Source organism: Calonectris borealis, chromosome 3 (assembly GCF_964195595.1).
Source record: "Calonectris borealis chromosome 3, bCalBor7.hap1.2, whole genome shotgun sequence".
Classification (NCBI taxonomy): domain Eukaryota; kingdom Metazoa; phylum Chordata; class Aves; order Procellariiformes; family Procellariidae; genus Calonectris; species Calonectris borealis.
This window is the reverse complement of record NC_134314.1, coordinates 74,428,319-74,448,664: the sequence shown is the minus strand read 5'-3', so window position 1 is coordinate 74,448,664 and position 20,346 is coordinate 74,428,319. Positions and strand designations below refer to the sequence as shown.

Sequence of the window (20,346 nt, the reverse complement as noted above, 5' to 3'; positions counted from 1 at the left end):
GTAGTACTAAAAGAAAAATAAAAGCAGGATACAAAATACTATACAACAGCGGTTAGCGGAAAGAAACGTTTAACACTATGTCACCTGCTTAAATTAGTTTTGCTGCCGTAAGAATGAATGGAAGCACCTTCGGAACCCCAGCGAGCGGCTCGCCTTGCAGCGCGAGGGCTGGCGGTGACTTCGGATGGTGTCGGCTGGCTCCGCAGTAGCCCTCGGTCCAGCCGGGTCTGGCTACCAAGAGCTAACGCTCCCAGGCCGGGGCCGGGCCACCTGCGCAGCTCACCAGCAGGGTGGTTAGAGTGCGGGCTGCGGAGGGATCACACCCCTCCGCCAACCGTTACCGCCGTTGGAAACGCTCCTCTCGCCGCGCCGCCGCTCTCCGCTCCCCCGGCCCCGGCGGGTGCCGCCACCCCCATCACCGCACCGCGAGGCAGCGCCACAGGGAAACCGCCGGCGCTGCCCCGGCCCGGGCCGCCGCCGCGGGATGAGGCGCAGCCCCTCCGCCCCGCAGCCGCTGGAAGATCTTCCCTCCACGGCAGCCCGGCTCCCCGGGAGCCGCCGCGCGCCTCCAGGGCCGTGCCGGCGGCACGGACGGCGCTGCCCACGGCAGCCTCCGGCCGCCGCCACCACCTGTTACCTGCTCCCGCCTCCGCCCGGCCGGAGGCCAACACCCAGCTCACGCCCGGCGCGGTGCTCTCGCCGCCGCGCCGCGCCCCACGCACCCCCGCACCCCTCACGCCGCCCCGGCCCCCGCGCGGCGCGGCGCGGCGGGGGGGGAGCGCACACCGCCACATCCGGGTGCCGGCACTCTTAGCGCGCATGCGCGGCCGCCCCGCCGCTGCGAGGCAGGGTGCCGCGGTAGTCGCCGCCGCCGCTCCTCCCCGGGGCGCTGCGCTTCCGCGTTGTCAGGCAAGGGGGAGCGACCGTGAGGCGGGGGAGGCGCCCTCCGCGGCGGCAGGAGGAGGAGGATGGTTGTGGGGGCGGGCGGCGGCAGCAGCCGCTGGCAGCAGCCGGGAGAAGCCCCGCTGGTGACTGGCTGGCGGCACACGCAGCTCTGAGGAGGCGGAGGGTGCCTGAGCCGCGGGGCGGGCGCCTGCGAAGGGGGGAGAGACTGCGGCGGCGGGAGGGGACCGGCGCGCACACACACACGCACGCAGAGACGGATGACAGCGGCGGCCGCGGCTGCCACGATGTGAGGCGGGCTGCGCGGGGGGACGCGGAGGCTCCGCGGAGAGGAGAGGCGAGGCAGCCCGCACACACCCGGCGGCGGGAGGGGCGGCCGGGCCGAGGCGGGGCCGGCCGGGCCCGGGGCGAGCCGTGCGCCCCGGCGGGCAGGGCGCGGAGCGGCCGCGGGCGGCGAGTCTGGGACCGGCGGTGGCGGCGCTGGTGGGCTGACCGGCTCCTGTTTGCTTGGCTCCAGTCTCCGTCTCCGAGCCCGCGGGCCCCGATGAGGAGCGCCCCTGCGCTGCCGGACTGACTCCCCGCCGCCCTCCCCGCGGACGAGGAGGAGCGCTGCCCCGCGGCGGAGAGCGCGGCGCCCCTGGTCGCGGGCCGCCCCTGCACCGCCCTCCCCGGCGGGGGCTCGTCTGCCGCCTGCGGGGCGGGCGGCGGTGACAGCGACAGCGCGGCGGCGAGGCCGGGGCAGCGGGGAGCGCCGCCGCCGAAGACCATGAGGAAATTTAACATCAGGAAGGTGCTGGACGGCCTGACGGCGGTCTCCTCCGGCGCCTCGGCGTCGTCCGCCGCGCAGCAGCAGCAGGCGGGGAACCGGGAGACCGAAATCCAGGAGACGCTCCAGTCCGAGCACTTCCAGCTCTGCAAGGTGAACGAATGCTGCAGCCCCGAGCCGGCTGGCGGTCGGGGAAGGGGGCGCACCGCCGCGATGGGCTCTGCGGTCTTTGCTTCTCGGTACCGACCTCGCCGAGTCTACCCGCTGCTCCTGTTTACTTGTTTGGATTTACTGTTTTGGGGAGGCGGGGGGGAGAAGGGAAGGAGGCGGTGGGTGTAGCTGTACAGGTCTTGTTGGATTTCCGTAGTCATCTTTCCTGGAGAGTTTCAGGGCTTGTCGTCTTCTGAGCTTTCAATGCGTGTAATATTGACCGTGTTCGTGAAGGCTTCGTAGAAAGAGTGGGTTGGATGGGGGAAGGAGTGATACCTAGCTGTAGTGCAGATCTGATTATCGCGGCATTTGAGTAGAAGCCTCTGCTAATGGGCCCGAAGGGCAGGGGATCTGTAGCTCCGCATTATTTGGAAATGCATTTATCCCGTTCCTTTGCATCTGAAAAAGGCTGTAGACGTTTGTGGTGGTTTCGCTGCAGTGTGTTGCCAAGTTGCCGATGCTGCTATTGCAAATGTTCTCCAGAGACAGACGAAAAGTTCCTGGGTTTTTATTTGCTTATGCGTGGTACAATAACTGCAGTTCGTGTCTGCACACTTCAGAAAATGATGCAGCGAATTAATCCACCAGCTGTACCAAGAGGAATAAAAACCGATTTGAATATCAATACCATTTTTATCTTTACAATGCACCCATGGCCTAGCTTGATATGGATGAGCTTGTTTGTGGATTCTCCTACTTGTTTTATCTAGTATTGCAGGCGCTTCTGCCACTTCTGCAAGTTGTTCATGAAGGATATGGAAAAGAGCAGAGCTGTTACCAGTTAGATTTTATTCACTGTGAAATACTGAGAGTTGCGGGGTATGCCTGTGACTTCAGTGAAGCAAAAGGATTATATCAGAAGTTTGCTATGCATTTATGAGGTCCTAAAATAACTCTGCTTTAAACGAAAGTTTTGAAATGGAAAAGCTGGCATTTGTGTGGCTTATGTTGTGTATCTTTATAATGGAAATAAGAATAGGAGACACTTTTATTATGTTCTTGATTCTGATTAATTGCAGCCTGAGAAGTGTAATGGAGTTACTGCTTGGTCAATTACCAAATTAGTCTTGGCTAACCAAAAAGCTAAATGTGCCAATAGCTTCATGTTAAGAAAGAATCTTACGGTTGAGGGGTTTTTTGCTTTGTTTGGTGTGGTGGTTTTTGGTTTTGTGTATTTTGGGGGCTGGTTTTTTCTCTTTGGGGGAAGCGGAAGGCGAGAGATTGGTTCTGTGGAGCTTGGGTTGTTTTTTTTTCTTAACGTGCTTAGAGAGGTTGCACTGTCATGTGGGGCCTGTTGGATTGAAATTGAAGTGAATCTCAGAAAAGCAGGTCTAGTAATTCGTAATAGTTTTAATGACAAGTCTGGCTTTGTTGCCAAACTTCCTAGGAACATCTCTTAATAGTTTAGTGCCTTTGTTAGAGCTGAAAATAAGATTACACAGAAAATGAGATGGATGAAAAAAATAAAATGCTGAGTTGATACAGTTTTTGTACAGAAGAAATGTAAGATTCAAATTAAGTTTCAGTAAGTATGACTGTCGCTTGGTGATCAAGGATGAATGAGTAATTATGACTAAAAAAAATCTTTTATAATTGGTTCATGTAAGACAACTGATTTTCTCAGTCTGTTGTTAAAATGCTTTGTAGTTCCTTTCTTAATTGTGATTAACACTGAATCCTGTTGCCTAACATACAATATTGATTCTGTTTATTTTTGGTCTGCTGCTTGACCCATCATCACTGCGATGCTCTGCCTTGTTAGACTGTACGCCATGGTTTCCCCTACCAACCTTCAGCCTTGGCATTTGATCCTGTTCAGAAAATACTGGCCATCGGGACTCAGACTGGAGCACTAAGGCTGTATCCTTTTATATTCTGAAGCGGATTTAGTGCACCTCATGCAAGTGATGTTTTAATTCAGCTGCTGGAACCATTCAGAAGTCTAGTGGGAACCAGGTATGCAGGAGGGGAGAAAAAAGTTCTGTTTTCTGTTGGTGGGTGGCCTGGCTGTTCTGGTTGTTCTTTGTGTCAGTTCAAGTTGTACTAATGATGTGAGGTATGGCTGCTCAGTCCCCATTATCTCAATTAAATATACACATTTTGTAGAATGTTACTAGTGTGCTGACAGTTTGCTGCAGCTGACTGCAAATCTAAAGAGAGACCTGGGCTGAGCTCTTTCGTTGTTCTGCTATATCCTCTGGGATTGAAAAATTCCATACTGCTTGGTGGGTTTTTTGTTTTTTTTGTTTTTTTTTTTTTTTTTTTTTGATCTTGTTCTTGAGATAAGCTTTGTAATACTGCTTTAGTTACAGTTACAGTAGTTACAGGTAACTACTAGCAGTAGTTACCTGCTACTGCTTCTGTGTTGCCAAAAGGTGGTTTCAAGTGGGGATACTGAACGGTACAGGAATTGTATTTCACTAATAGTTTCCAAGTGATGGAGATGAGCAGAATGAATTTGTGGAATAAAGCACCAGTAACCCTGCTTCTTTTTGTTCACTAAAAAGTGAATTACCCATATGTTCATAGCCATATGGTACCATAGCCATATGGTATTACCCAAGCCTTGGAATAACATATGTGTTTAAACTTTTATTTTTAAAAGAAGATGCCCTGTAAATTCTTTAATCCACACTGCCATTGCCCAAACCTTACTTTCCAGCAGAAGAGAATTAATTGAATTCTCTGGCCTGAAATTGACTGAACTGTGACCTTTTTGGGGAAGGCTTAGGCCAGCTTGCTAGAAAAATTGACTTAATCCTCTTTAAACTGTAGGTAAATCTCATCTTTTCCTTTGCTGCTTATATTAGTCTGCAAGTAGACCTTAGTCTGCAAGTAGACCTTTTTTATTTCCTTCTTTAACATCACTCCTCTGTCTATAAGGCTAATTGCCTTAAGAGGGTTGTCTTTTACGAGTTGAAAAATTAGAACTTCAGTATGAAATCTGAGGCTTAAAGAAGAGGCTGAAGTGAAGTAGCTTGCATGGCATCTATAATGATATCTATTATGAACTCCCAAGATCTCTTAATTCACAGTATGAGTAACAGTAATGACCATGCAGTGCTCTTAATGCCTTAACTCCATAAATTTTGGTTTTAAAAAGGTGATGAAGTTGATTTAAATGAAGAATGAAGTATGGGTGGGTGGTGGTGTTCATTACTCTTATACTGGTAGAATAGATGAGAAAACAAAAAGAGACCTAAAAGTAAGGATTTGGATTGGAGGAAAAGGAGAGATCAAATGCACCTGTTTAGAGCTTACTCACCTGTAATTTTGGGCAATGTGATGTTGCAGTTTGGGTAATGACAACTTGATAAAACCAGCACTCATCCACGACTACACCTGTGAATTCTCAGAGTGTGAATTGCTTTCTAAATAACTGAGAGAAGTATTGCAAGATTGTGAGAGGAATTAACTCAATTACTGTGAGAGGAAGCAGTAACATTGACAGAAAATGTATTTCCTAAGGGAAGGGAAGAAGTTTCATGCAGAGGCTTAGACATTTGTGCTCCCCTAACTTGATGAAGATGGATATGCTTCTCAGTACCTTGATACAGATCTTGATTCTTGGAAGAACTGGTTAGAAGCCCTCAACCTCAGATAGGTTAGCCTTGTAACCCAACAACACTGCGGAAGCTGTGTCTTTTGTGATTACTTGCTCTTTGGGATGGAGGGGGGTGGGCAGAAGGGGTAGACTCAGACACATTCCCAATGTAAAACCAGCCTTTTGCTTTCTGCCTAGTGAAATCTGTTTGAAAAGCACTCTTTGGGAAGGAGTGAAACTTGCAAAAAATGCTTATTTCATTCTACTGCTCAAAGATAAAAACGCAACCAAAAAGTGCTTGTTGACCTACAGGATGCTTTAACTGCTAAGGTTTTTATGAACAACAAATTATGTGTGAGGATTCATTGAAGTGGGAGGCACTTACTCTTCAGAGCTGCAAAAGTGTTTTTAATTGAAATGAGGTGTGGACTAGAAAGACAGAGTCAGTAAAGAGGTATTCATTGAGAAGTAAATACTAAAAGTAGGAGAAAAGTCAATCCTCATTTTTCTTCTGCATTCATGTTGTGAGAGTATAGAAGTAAAGGAATATTAATGCTGCTTTCATTGCCTGCCAGCAGGTGGGAGCTGGGTATTAGTGTTTTCCTTGCATCTTCAAGTATAGGTGTGTCTTGTCAAGCTTTCACTTCCTTCCTATTGCAAGTAAGTGATCTGAGGAGTTGTGAAGCAAGTTGGTTTTGGTTTGTGGTGTTTTTTTTTTTTTTTAGAAAGGGTAATAAAGATAAAATATTCCTAAACCAAGGAATAAGCTAACCTGTTTCAGATTTCATTAATACGTGAAGAAGTTAATATTACACTCCTGATTGACTTTGGGCCATTTATTAGCTAACCCCTTTACAGAACATGTTCTCTGTATTTGAGCAGTCTGCAATTCGGGTATTTTAACTTCAAAACCAGTATTGATTAGACTAGATTAATGTGAGTGGGAGTTTTCTTAACCACACTCCCATCTCATTCTCCTTTACGAGGACTCTGTAACCTCTAGTGGAGGAACAGAGGGAATTTTAATACACAAATACTAAATGTTTTCTCTAGTATTGATACAGTGACATGTAAAAATAGAACTAAAGCTTTTTCTGAAGAACCAAAATCTGTGGATACAAATATACTGGGAGTTCACTGACTTATATTTACCAATTAGAGATAAATAAAGACAAAATAACATCAACACTGTATTGAATTCTCTGAATCCAGAAAGTAATTCTGAAAATGGATATACCTAAAGTATAGGTGGCATGTTTCACTAATTGGATTAGAAGTAGAATTACTACTCTGTTATTCTTTGTCCCTGATCCTAGGCTTGATGGGTTAAAATCGGAGGAGAGCGTTATAGAATTGGTGACTTGGTGTGCCAGAGGCACAACTTTGCCATTCAGTGCCCATAAGCAGCAATTGGTTCTAGATCTTGCAGTTTTAAGAGGGAAAGAAGTCCATAAAAGGAGGAGACTGCTTTTAGTGCAAAACTTAAACCTTATGAATCACCAAAGTTAAATTTGGGATTATTCACTAGCTTAACTTGTGTGGTATATCCCTTGTATTCCTTTTAAAAAAAACTTGATTCTATTTCCAGAGTTACTTAGAAATATTTCTAACTCTGATTTAGCTAGGAGACTTAAAAGCAAGTGTTTCTGAGGCAAACTGATAATTGCTCAGGTATTATCCTTAATTAGAGAAGCATTTGGTGCCCTCTGTAGAAAGGAACATGTTGAGCAATTAATAACAAAGGCTCTGTTCTTCTGTTTTCAGCTATGGACAAAAACTTGATTCCTCTACTGTGTATGAGGGAAAGTTACAGAGTGTATAGCTTAGTAGAATAAAAACCTTTGGAGAGAGGTTAGATGCTGGACCCACTACTCTTGACTATAGAACAGCCAGCTGACATGACCCTCTCCCTGACATTAGGATCTGTTGAAAATAGTTAAGCCGTTTGATTCTGTTTTCCATATTGCAGGGGAAATTGAGTGATGAGATAGGCACAAGAGCAGAAGCGCAGCGCTGAGTGATATAAAATCTTAAATTTATTTATCTCGCATACACCCACACTCATCTGCTCATGCTGATCCAGTTGTTCCTCTGAGTTTGTGGTGGTGATCAGAGAACACTCGTTCCAGCTGATGAAGGTGTTTGAGTCTTGGCTGGTGGTGTGGCAATTCTGCCTCAGGCTCACCCTTCTGCACAATGCTGGATGTTTGTGGATGCGTTCCCCACGAGGAGCAATTGTGCTTGTTACTGATTTCAAACTGCAATGGTCAGTGTAAGCTGCTGGTGTCCTCATTTGTCACTGCAGGCCAATCTCCTTGACTTTCCCCATACTTAAAGGGATTTAGCTGTTGTTACCAGGGTGGCTTTCACCTTTTGATTTCCTGTCCCCTTGATATCTGTTAGATATCAAGTAGTTAAAAGTTCATCTATGCTTTGCTTCTGTCCTGTGCGTACCTGAACCATTACAGCAGGATACAGAGTCCATAGTTTTTAGGAAGTTTTGTGCATAGTTGTTTTCCCAGCAGATGTAAAAACCTTTTAATGAGCTGAGTTGAGTATGCGAACTCAAAGTTTAACTTGCGTGAATGGTGTAATTGGGTAGACTTCACCCTGTGGCATCCTGGCAGCATTCAGTATCATAAGTAATAGCTTTGCTTCTATGCTGTCCGTTGTTTTCACTCTTCTGCTTAAAAGTCCTTCTAGAAATCAAATGTGATCTGAACAGGGTAGCATTTAAACTGTAAAGAGATTTGAGTAAGGTGAAATGGACTTTTTCAGGTTTTGTCTGACTTTAAGATGATGGTTCCTCAGAACTTTAAATTACTAATGGTACAGGCTGTGGACTTAATAGTCAGCTGAGCTTTTTTGTTTGCTTTTATAGGAGGTAGAATAAGCTTTGAAGCTAAAGCAGAAAACTTGAAGGAAATCTCCTGCTCCCTGCTGTTTAACTGCTCCATCTTAAACAAGTTTCTTCAGTTTTCTGTGCTTTAATTTCTCAATAGCAAAACTAGGACAGTATATCAGTTGAGATGTATTTTGATTGTGTGCCAATATGAATGCAGTATCTTTATTGGTGCTTCAGGCCTTAAATACTCATTTGCAGCTTGGAGCTCAGTCTCTCTCTTGACAGAGAGAATTCTAAAATGGAAGACCGTTTCCCCTAGAAATTCTTGAGAATAAAGGGGATACCTGTAGAATAATTGTTATGCCTTCCACACAGACCAAATTTTGCATAGGTCTTGACTCTCTATTCCCAAGCAGAATAGGTTCTTCAATTAAAGTTTGGGGTTTTTTTTCATGTTGCAAACCCAGCTCACAGGAAGGAGAAAAATTAGATTGTTCGTCATTCTGTCGTTAAATATCTGAAGATCCCAATCATTCTGAATGTCAGCATCTGTTCATTTCCCCTCATTCTTTTCAGCAGTAAAAGATTACTTTTATGTAAGCAAATGACTGAAGTTTTCATATATTTGAGGCATATAAATCTTGCTTTCTGTGACTTCCATTCTCTAGCCTTTGTGAGCAGAACTCAAACTGTTATTCTTTGATCAAAATAGCTCAAGGCCTGGATGTGTGGTTCCATGCGGTCAGTTTCTGATGAAATGTTGTTGTTGCTACATCTGGATAGCTTTGCTGTAGATGTATACCAAAAAATTCAAGCAATTAGTGAATTCTCTAAAGCTCTAACAAAATTTCAAACTTGTCATGTTATTATATCCATTAAGAATGCTTTTCCTTTGGATCATTCAGACTATGCAAGGCAGTCTGACTGGGTTTTTTTTCCCTCTCACTGAAACATCAGCTTGAGATGGTTTTGTTTTTTTTTTTTTTAAGTAGCTCTACACCTGCTCTTTTTCCCTTCTGGAGGAAGGGCAGTAGGGCAATGGCTGGAGTTGTGTTTACAGTATGCAGAGCAAAGATTTCAGTTTTTCAAACTGAGCATCTAACTGTGAAGTTGGCACAGCTTCAAGTGGGAGACTGGACCAGATGAACTTGAGAGGTCCTTTCCAACCTAAGTTACTCTGTGATTCTATCTATTCTGTGAATATACTAAAGTCAAAGTAAACTACTGTTTTGTGGCTTGTAAGGGTTTTTGACATTTGTACACTGAAGAGAATAGTCTCAACCTTTGCCAACGTTCTTCTGGACTTCAAATAAATCTTCCTGTTTTGGGAAGAGTACATTGGTAAAGCTACTAAAAATATTGCAATAGTGTCATGCCAAAGGGACTCTGATTATCTGTTATTGGCTACCTTGCCACCCAATTCACATAGAGTAGTTTAAATAAGAAAACTACTTTGCTGAAAACATATATTAATCTTACCGCGTTTCCGTTTCTTTTAATACTACCACATTTCTTATCATATCTTCCAGCACTTAGTTCACGTGGGTATCATTAGCTCTGTCATGAAAAATCCCCATCCCCTAAATGAAGAAAATCAACTTTGGATATTCTGAAATGAAATAAGGCCAAAATGCCACGATGAGACATGTAACTCTTAAAAATGTGTGGAATTATAGCAAGTTAGTCCTACACAGAGAAAGCTATGACTGAATTCTTCATAATAAATAGGATGGTGTTCTTTTTAAATCCATGGTTACACTTGTTGGGCGACTTGGTGATACTTCCATCAAAGTGAGAAAACTGAATGGGTCTTTGATTTGATGTATTATCGCATATACTGTAGTTCTACTAAAGAGCTTTTAGGAGTAATTGCTTTTGTTCAAAAATACGTGAATTATAACTGTATTGAATCTCATACTGTAATTTACAAAAATGAACTTTAGAATGAAAACTTTTCTTCCCTGTAGCTATTTTACTGTCAGAGTAGAAGCCTAATGCATATAGCCTTGCAGCTTCAAACTTGCTGGGTCATAGCGAGCTTGGGGAAGGAAGTGTCTTCGGAAAGCATGCAAAGTTTGCAAGGCTGCAGGTGTTACCGTAGCACTAGCATAGACTGTTTCCTTGTACATCCTAGCTATTTGTGAAACACTGAGGTGGTATGGATTGTGTGATCTGATATTAGGGTAAAATGTAACAGGGGATTGGACAGCTGGGCTGTCCAGCTTAGGCTTTCAGACTTCTGGTACAGTTCTCAATTCACTAGGCTATTAATTCAGCGTTTCACTGGATTTGTTCTTTCTCAGTCACTGTGGAAGGGCTTTTCGAACTGAAATAGCATTATTGCTGCAGGAGAAGAAATGAGAAGTTTCAGTAAAGTCATGTCTGGAAAAGTAGAAGCAGCTCACAATTTGAGATGTGATAAAGAAAGCTTGAAAGCACAAATCAAGATTGCAAACCCTTCCTAGCAAAACTTCCTGTTTGGCAGAAATTTGGCAGACTTCTTCTAAGTGGCTGGGTCTCTATTTTCACAAAGGTTTCACAAGGCAAAGATAAGCATTCTTACACATTACCTTTAAGGTGACCAGAAGTGTCCTCAGTTATTATTTTTGTTTCCTATTGCTCTTCTAGAACTGTTTTTTGTTTCTCAGCTTAATGGAACAGTAAAAGCCCACATTATTTATCAGGGTTCCCATAGCATATCTGCTTTTGTAGAGTTATCTATGTAGAAGCTCAGTGAAAAACAGAATAAAACTTGGGAATTACTACATTCTATATGAAGTCAAACAAAACCGGAGGACGTGGATTTTGGGAACAGTTCACTTTGTCCTTAATCTTGGCTATCTGGTAATGGTTTCACATTTTGAAAAAATTGAGTCCGTAGCAGTTTTGAGAGAGTTAATTCTGCGGTAAGTCTTTATCTTTAATCTCTTGGGTCTTGTCTTTTCCTCTTGCTATTCCTGATGTGGCCCATCTTGGTGTACTGTCAAACTTATCATTATAATCTTTTTGAAAAATGCAGATTCTTAATCCTGCAAAGTACATCTGCTTAAGTAGACAAGACTCTACTACTTCAGAGACATAATTCTTTGACATGAAGTGTATTTATTTGTTTGCCCACCTGAGGAAGAAATTTGTGGTACTTGTGAACCAAAACTGCATATGGGAGTGCATTGCTTGCCTACTGCCAGTATGCTGTCTTTCAGCAACTTTTGAAGTTAACTTATTTTGCTGAACCATGAGTTTAAATTGTGGTATCGTAACTGGTACTTGAATGCTAATCAAGCATACCCTCGTAGTATTCAACTGCTGATAACTTAGGTGACCTTCTTCATGTCAATACTTCTATCATAGGCACTTTACAGTTTACATGTTTATTAAAGGGAACACTAAGTTACTACTTCTGTTGACTTCCAGTGCAAATACAGGTGAAGGTCTAATGATATAATTTCAATCTCTGGCAGTGATACTTGTACTTGAATTTAGGCACAGTTTAAAATAACAAAGGTCTTGGAAATAGCTAAAACTGAAATATTTCACTAGTGTGGACTGTGGTAGGGCGGTATAATTCTTTATTTAGTAGATTTTGAAAATATGTAGCAATTCTGTCAACCTCTGGAGACTGACTGAATCCTGATTTGTCTTGATTTTTACAATGCTTTAATGAAATTGCTTTTTCTGTGGCTATCATTTAGCCTGATCTGACACGTTGATGTTCGGTTTAAGACTCTCTGCCACAAGTGAGAACCATTTTGTTTTGGTAAGAGATTCCAAAACAGCTTTTATGTCTGAGATCTGTACAAGTTGATGACAGCCTTGGTCTGCATACTAGTTGTTCTAACTTAGTCTATTTTGAATCTCTAAGCTTCTCTTAAAATTTGTATTGAGGCAGCTATATCAATTGCTGAATTAAGATTGATTCTAATATTGTACAAGTAAAAATTTTTCACTGAAGTTCAGGAGTAGATCTTCCCTAGTAATTTGTTCACAGTAGTTCTACTCTGTATCAGTGGTTCTGTACTTACGGATTTCTCATTTGCTTTGAATTTTTTCTTAAGTGTCAAGAATAGTGAAAGTAGGTGAAACTTGAAATGCGTGTCCGCTAGTATAAAAAACAAAGTGCAAGATTAAATGCTTTGAGGAATGCTAGGTTATGCTGATTGGGGTAATTAAAACATGTGAAACCGACATTTTTTGTAATAACAATGATGCTTGCCTTGTAATACTTGAAAAAGTGCAGTCTGAAGTGTTGCAGTTTGCAGTGTCAACTACTCAATCACTGTTCTACAGAGAAGTTTATAGTTTGATAGGAATAACTAAAGGCTACTTTATTCATTTTACTGAATGTCATGGGATATTGTTTCATAAGCACCTTAAAAAGATAGTAACAAAACCTGGTTTTTGTTTGAGCAACTTGAAGCTTAATTTAGTTCTGAAATTGAGATAATTGCAGTGACTACTGCTTCCAAGTCCAGAATAAGTCTTAGCCTGTCCCACTCAAACCAGACAGTGTTCATAAGTGCAATAATGGTGGAAAGAGGAGGTTAGGTTCTCTACCAAGAAGGCCATAGGCCAAACTCACCCTTTTATGAAGTATCTCCCATGGATTCTCCAAGAAGTAATTGTCTCCTCCTATATTCTTGTGAAAACTCTTTGCAGGAGCTGTTTTAACTTTGGAAACCAGAGAACTAAAGAAAGGATGCAGATCCAAAGGAAGCAAGGCCTTTGTATTTCTGCTTAGAGAGCTACTATTTTATTTTATGTGATTCATGCCGTTTCAAGCAGGGGATTGCACTGCATAGCCTTTTGAAGCTGCTGCCAGGTTTGTACTCTGTGTGTGTTCGATTAACATTATTAGGTCTTTGGTTCACATTAAGATGATATATTTAACACTTCAAGAGTAGCTAACTAAAGAGGTAATCCAGCTGGTATCCAATGTTTTTGATAACCTTTTCTACTAAAGGTTTCTTTCCCACCTATTAACACCAACTCGTAGTCAGCAGCAGCAGATGGACAAAAGCAATTTGCATTTTTCTGCTTGCTCCTTAGGGAAAAAGAAGAGAATGCTAATTTTTTGTGATCACTTAATGTTAAATTGATAGATTTAGCGTGCCTGTAATTTTTTTTTAGCATATGCTTTATCCAATCTTACTACCTTGTTAAACAGAGCAGATGTTCATCTTCACAGTTGAAAAACATTCTTGACTGAACTTTGTAGTGTTGATATTAGAAGTACAGTTACTAAGCTTTAGTGATGCTTATTAATATGCAAAATGGGCTGTATAGCAATAACTTGCCTGGCATTCCCTTTTATACGTGTTCCAAACTTGTGCAGTAAACTGGTGCAGTGAGGCTAGTTTCACAGTCGCCCTTAAATGTCAGATAAAAAGGAAAGCCCCCAAAAAAGCCCCCAGTAAACTTCCATTTAAGTGACTAAATATAATGAGATTTCTTGCTGGCATGGTGAATATCCCCTCATTCTTTAAAATAATTAGGTGGGAAACATAACACTTTGGAAAGAAATTGCGGTGAGTTACTAACCTGGAAAAAAAGAGATCAGGTAGCCTACCTCTTCAAAGTACACAGTCTTGTCAGTGATGTCTTCATGTTTTTATAAGGGCTGCTGGCCAAAGGAAATCGTATTCAAATAGCAGCCACTCACAAAGAAAACTACCATTTTCTTAAACTTGTTTTGTACTTACTTCTCTATCTTTCAATTAAAAAAAACTAAACAAAAACATAGAGCAAAAAACTTTTTTCAATTACCCACAGTATATGTGGCTGCCTAGGACTTGACTGTTGTACTTGTTTTCTTTCAGACATTGCCCATGGAAGTACTGTGAATATAGACCGAATTATGGTAATAGTCAAAGGGATAGTAAAAAAAAAAGTAAAATAGAATGGGATTTAGACATGCTTTAGAGGATGCTGTGAGGAAGAGGCAGCAGGAGTTAACTTTTATAGTATTGTTTCTTTTCTTACTTGAGAGGCAAAGGACAAAAACTAGTTAACTTTTGAACTATGGCAGTTTAAAAGAACTGTGGATTTGTTGGTTTTTGTTTTGTGGGGTTCTTTTCCATATGAACACTCTGCCTATCACTTCCAGATCAAATAAATGCTGTTCTGGGTAAAAAAAAAAAAAAAAAAAATGTGGGGAGGAGGAGGCATTTCCTGAGCAAACTTTACTGACTTTTGATGATCTGTTCTTTCTGCTGGCAATTCCTAGTGAAGCACATCAGAAGGTGCTAATAGTGAAGTTTGATTACAAAATATTTAGGAACTGCAGTTTTGCATTTTAGCATATCATAACCATAAGCAGTTCCAGTACTTCATGTTAGTCTTGTGTGCATAACTAACAGTGCATTCTGTCATTTCCAGACCAGGTTTTTTGATTACATTTGTGCAGCCTCTTTTACCTCCTGTAGTTTTCTATAGATAAACTGACTGAAACTTAGTAAATACATCTCTTCTAATGCAGGAAAGTTATCTGTAACATGTTCAGTGTAGTATTAGTGCTAACAGCTGTAAAGGCCCCTGTTGTAGCAGTTTGCAAATACAGCTCTACAGAAACAAACACCTTCTACAGATCTGCAAGTACATAGACATCACAGCTGATGCATAGCTATAATTGGAGAGCTAAGTGATCAATATTTGAATGCATCAGTATCTGTTTGGTCTCCTACTTTGCAGCAGAATTGACTTGTTTTTGCAGCAGACTTTGTTTAAAGCTAGCTCTATTTTAGTACCAGAGATTACAATTCCAAAGGGGCCAGAAATGTGATGGTGTGTGGTTTAAATGTGAATATATGGTAGTCACTAAAAAAAATTGTCTTGGTGGGCTTTCTCCATTATAAAATAGCTAAAAAAGAGGCTGTTATTACTGTTGCACCTCAGGTAAGGTCATCTGCCTTGGTATAATAAGCACTAGAGGTGATCATTTTCACCACACCAGTTCCTTTGGCACATAGGAGCCGCCTGCATTTCATTTCAGTAGACCAAAGTTGTAGAAATCCTTACTATTTTGTTAAGGTTATGGACAGGCTCTCCGTGCTTAAGTGCTCAAAAATGACCTTAACTTATCTGTGTCTAGTGCACCCTGGCCTGGGCAGAATACTTATAGACTTTAGCTGTTACCTTAGTGAAACCCTTTTAAAGAAGAATAGTTTCAAAAACTGTGAGGAGGGAAGTATTTCATAACTCAGGCCTTCATAACTCAGTTAAAGTTGGGTTGTCCTTTACAAATGTAGTCTTCCCCTATTTTCAAGATCGACTGGTGGGGGGTGGAATCAATTCCTAGTCAGGCTGCAGAAACTTGGGAGACACTACTTCAATTCCAAGAATACTACTTAAATACCTAGTTCATAAGTTTTGTGTATAATTTCATAGTAATTCACCTGTCTGAATTCAACCTGATACTTACTTGAGATATCTAATACTTAGTGTATTATATATTTAGAAACATATTTAATATACTATGTTATATGTAAGATATACAATATATTAAATAAAAATAGGATTGGCTTAAACTAGGTCTTTGCTGAGACATAAAGATCACAGCAGTCAAAGTACAAAGCTTCAAATCGGTGGATAAGTGGATATGTATTTTCTCTGAACCAACTGCTGAAACCTGGCTTTTTGCTTTGTTTTTACCAAATCTGCCCAACATACTTGGAGGAGCATGGTGAACAAAAAAGCATCACTTTGCTGTCATGTGGAACAATAGCGTGTCCACATTTTGAGTCGCGTGTTTTCCTGGTTTCTGCATTTTAAGTGGCATGGATTTAGAGGAGGGAAACTACTGAGAATAGAGTGGCAGCCTTACAAGAGGATTAACAATGCTTGGTCTCATCAGTTTAGAGAGGAGGAGAAGGGTTAAACATGATAAAGAGTTGTAAAATTAAGAGGACACTGGTTACAATGCATGCTGACCTGTTATTTAGCAAATTTGCAGTGCAAAAGCTAGGGGGCATTCACTAAAGTACTATTAGACTGATTTAAGAGATAAAAAGCAATTTTTAGTTTGAATATAATGAGTAGTAAATTCTAGAATTTGTGGGTGTGGGAGATGGTGTCGGCAGGCTATACTGGTGTGTTTGGAAGGGGAATGGACAAACTCGCAGACAACAGCTCTATAAACAAATGCTAACGGGACTAGACAGGGATTTGTCCTCTAATGTACCTAATCCACCAGGAGTGTTTGGTTTGGGAGTGGAAAGGGAGTAGGCTGCAAAAAGTAGCCAGACTTGTGTGCTCTCCTTAACTAACATTGGTTGCTGCTGTAGGAGACAGTGCTGGGCTGCGTGGCCTCTGGCTTGAGTCAGTATGGTGGCTCCTGTGCTCTTAGTCTGGCTAACTCTTGTCAGAGGAAAGAATTCCTTAACTATGAAGTGTTTAACAGTCTGGTTGCACAAACTTCTTAATTTCAACTCAGTACTTCACATTGTAATCATTTCTATAAATGCAACTTAAAATTTTTTCAGCTTTTATGGTTTGTTAGCAAGGAAATAATCTTTGCTGCTTAAGCAAAATTTATCACATGCCTGAACAGTTGATAAATCAACAGTTTCTATGGTATGGTAAAGCATAAAATGCCAAGAGTGGTTGTGTGGTGTAATGGTGAGTTTTAACGTCAAGGAAGCTAGCATGAAAACTCGAGTGTGGTAATCACACTGTAATTTGATAATGTTCTCTGCCTTTACTCTTTTTGTCTGCAGTGGAGGTTACTGTTGCAATTAGAACAGAGTGCTGGGCAAGTTCAGAAAACAATGGCCTTGAGTAAGTTTTAAAGGGGAAAAAAACTTTGTGCTGTTCTTCAAATGTCATAGCATGCTGTTACAGTGGTTGTATCCCATTTGACAAAGAAGATGCTACTAAAGCTTGCTGTTCTAATCTACAGAGTAATGGATTGGCATTTTTAGGAATACAATTTCACCTGCTGTAGGAAAGCTCATTAAAAGAGACTGTTCTTGCAAAATATTCCTGAAATTATATTTAGTGTCAAAAAAAATTAGCAGATTTCAGTTACAAAACAGGTAAAATAGTTAAAAGCATAGTTTGAAAACTTTGTCTGCGTAGTTTGTTCTACAATTAAAAAAAAAAAAAAAAAAAACAAAAGGAGAGAATTCTCTGTATTCTGAAACTTCTTGTTGTCTCCTATGGTACAATAAAAGCATATAATTGTAAATTATACAAATGTACTTAATTTGGTGAAAGTTAACTTCTGATGAAATTAAACTCAGTTGGGGATACTTGTTAGTGTTGTCAGTGTATTAATGGAGAATCTTTAAAGATGATCAGTGTAAGTGCATTCTGTGTGAGTAATACTGAATAAATACATTATTTTCAGCTCCTAATAACTCTTAAAAATATTTAGTAGTCTGAAGTATCTTAGTAGCTCAGTGCTGGTCACAGCTATTATTTGGTATGTTACTTCTGTAGTTGTCCTTTTTTTAAAGGACTACTAATAAATGCCATTCAGCATACTATTTGTGTTGATATTTGACTGGAATGCATGTATTGGTCTATCATGGTGGTTTTTAGTAAAACAGACTTCATCCTGGGTTTGTACAACAGGCCACTAGTTAATGTTCCTTTTTTCATCTGTATTTGAGGAGATTATATGAAGAAATTGTTCTTTTTATAGTTGCTATTTTGAATCTTTGAATTATTGGAAATTATTGGTTAATACTAATGATCTCTGCTTGTCTTTCAAAACCTAGTTAGTCTGTCTTTATCTTAAACACATGCAATTTTCAGTGTCTGTAGGTGACTGATTTCTTTTTCTCACTAAATGATTCTTCAAAAATACTATTTTGCAGTTTTCGGGTGTGGTTTAGTACAGTGTTGCTTCTGGTAGAGTTAATTGTAGCTCTTGTCCCTGAATAGTTTCCAGGAATGTATCCATCCTGGAAGAGGCCATTTCGGGTGGTCTGGGGCAAATGATTACTCTTTCCTCTTTCTCCTCTGTTTCAAGAGGATCGAGTTTGTGTATGTATGCAGCTTGTGAGGAGGGATAAGGCTTGATTCTGTTGAAATATTTCTCTGTCCTGACTATGCAGCCTTGTTACCGCACAGTGAATTTGAAGACTACCTGTTCTCTGCGGACTTGCCAAGTTTAGAGAGAGTCAAGCAGACTCAGAATGTGCATGGGGGTTTGTAGGTCATTCTTGATTAAACAGCCTACTTCTTTCAGCCTTTCCTGGAGGCTGAAGTTGGGAACCTGAGCATTTGTGGGGAAAAATGAGTAGTAATCAAACTTAAGGTTGCAGTGCTAGCATATCAATCAGGGTTTTTTATACTCCTTTGTTGCAAAAGAAGTTGTGACACTTGCAAGCAAAACATTTCCAGACTTGTAATGCTTCAAAGAATTAAAGTGAATCTGCATGCAGTTGGCCAGTAAAGATTCTCTTTTTGAAGGGAAAATACACTTAGCTTTTTGTCTTAATACATATGTGACTTGAATTTACCTCTGGTGGAATTCTTTACCATCAGGAAGTCTAATGCTTTTCTTGAAATGTTTTTTTTTTTTCAATTCACACAGAGCTACTGACCGCTGTAAATATACAACAGGATTTTTTGTTCCTGTTTAAGATTGCCATTCTGCTATGCTAACATTTGAAAGAAGAAATAAACTTTGAATGGTACCTTGTAAAGATGGTACTTATTCTCCTCAAACTTTTCTAGCCAAATCTTGGAAACAATAGTTTTCCCCCGTGGGTTTTTTTTTCTAGTAAATGTTTAAGAGGAACATCACAGGTGATTTAGTCTGATAGATACCAACTTAAATGCTTATTACTCCAGTTTATATCTGAGCCTTCTCACCATGCAGAGCATATGTGAAACTTCCACATGTTGCAACTTCTAGTGAGTTGCAGTAGCTAGCTGAGAGTTATGTTGCTGGTTTCCTCTTGTATTTTTTGATGGAAGGTGTTACAGAAGTGAACTCTCAAAACTAATGAATTTCATTTTCTCTATTGCTGATTAGAAAAATCTGACACTCAAACATTAAAGCAAATGTTTCAAATCAAAACATTTTAAGCAGTGAATTACACTTATCAATGCAGCTTCTCCTGACTCAAAGCAGATCTGAACTGACTGGGCTACAATGCCACATTAATTTTAATGATCTGGATTTGCTGCTTAGAAACCATCTTGAGGTTGGATGAAGAGTCCTGTTCCAGACAATACTTTTCTTTTGCCTGAGCCCCTAGATATTTTCATGTTACGGCATTTCTGAAGCGCTGTTTTTCACAGCTGGAAATTTCCCTAGAGAAGCTGGGAAACCCTGTCCATTTGCCATCTGTAACTTCAGGCTTTGACATTAAAACCTCAGTAAAGCTCTGTACTGTGTTGACAGTCTACCTCAAACAGCGAGTGTTTGATTTTTTTCTTAATGTCTTTTTAAAATTTTATTTGTGGGGGTAGTGCTGTGACTAGTGATGATGATAGAGGTTACTTTTTTTGGAAGATGTATGATTGCTGGGTTTTTAAATACTTTTATCTTTTAACTAAGCAGCAGCCATTTCACACTCTTGGAGTGGTTCTTGTGTGTAAATAAGTTGCTGAGGATTCCAGTGGAAACCAAATTGCTTAAAAATAAAGTCCAAACTTCCTTAGTTTTTTACTTTAACAACTGTCATTTTGAAGGTAATAATTTTCTGAGGAATCCGGCTGTATTTCTCTTCAAGCACATCTTTGCACAGACTTCTCTTTATCTTGCCTTCTTTTTACCATTTAAAAGAAGGGGGAGGAACAGTGGAAATGTGAATGTGTTGGTATTTGAGGAGCAGGATGGTTGTGATGGAGACAGCAACACTGTGTGGAAAGGAAAACCTCTACTCTGTTTCTGCAGCCTTTCCTTGACTATGCAGCAAGTGTAGACAAATGCTCAGCTTTCTTTACCCCCCCAACCCTTTCTTTGCCCCTAATAAATCAGAGGTCAAACTATTAAATTTCAGTGCATGTGGTTTTTTTTTTAGGACAATCTCATTCTTGCAGAATTATTGCTAGATATTTCATTTAAGCTACAGGATTGTGGAGGAGCCTTGGAAGTGCTGAGCAGCATAAACAGTTACAGCTCTG

General features: G+C 41.1%; 1 protein-coding gene across 3 annotated transcripts in view; it reads left to right on the top strand.

The window, feature by feature from the left end:
- Positions 1–1,447: 1,447 nt before the first annotated feature.
- STXBP5 (syntaxin binding protein 5) overlaps positions 1,448–20,346 on the top strand; it is a 124,076-nt gene continuing 105,177 nt past the window's right edge. For 2 of the 3 annotated variants that reach the window (XM_075146210.1, XM_075146208.1), the window contains exons 1-2: positions 1,448–1,822; positions 3,642–3,739. In XM_075146210.1, the coding sequence (XP_075002311.1) occupies positions 1,670–1,822; positions 3,642–3,739 (251 nt within the window). In that variant the 5' untranslated portion in view covers positions 1,448–1,669. The remainder of the gene's footprint in view (positions 1,823–3,641; positions 3,740–20,346) is intronic. The other variant, XM_075146209.1, reaches the window with a different exon arrangement.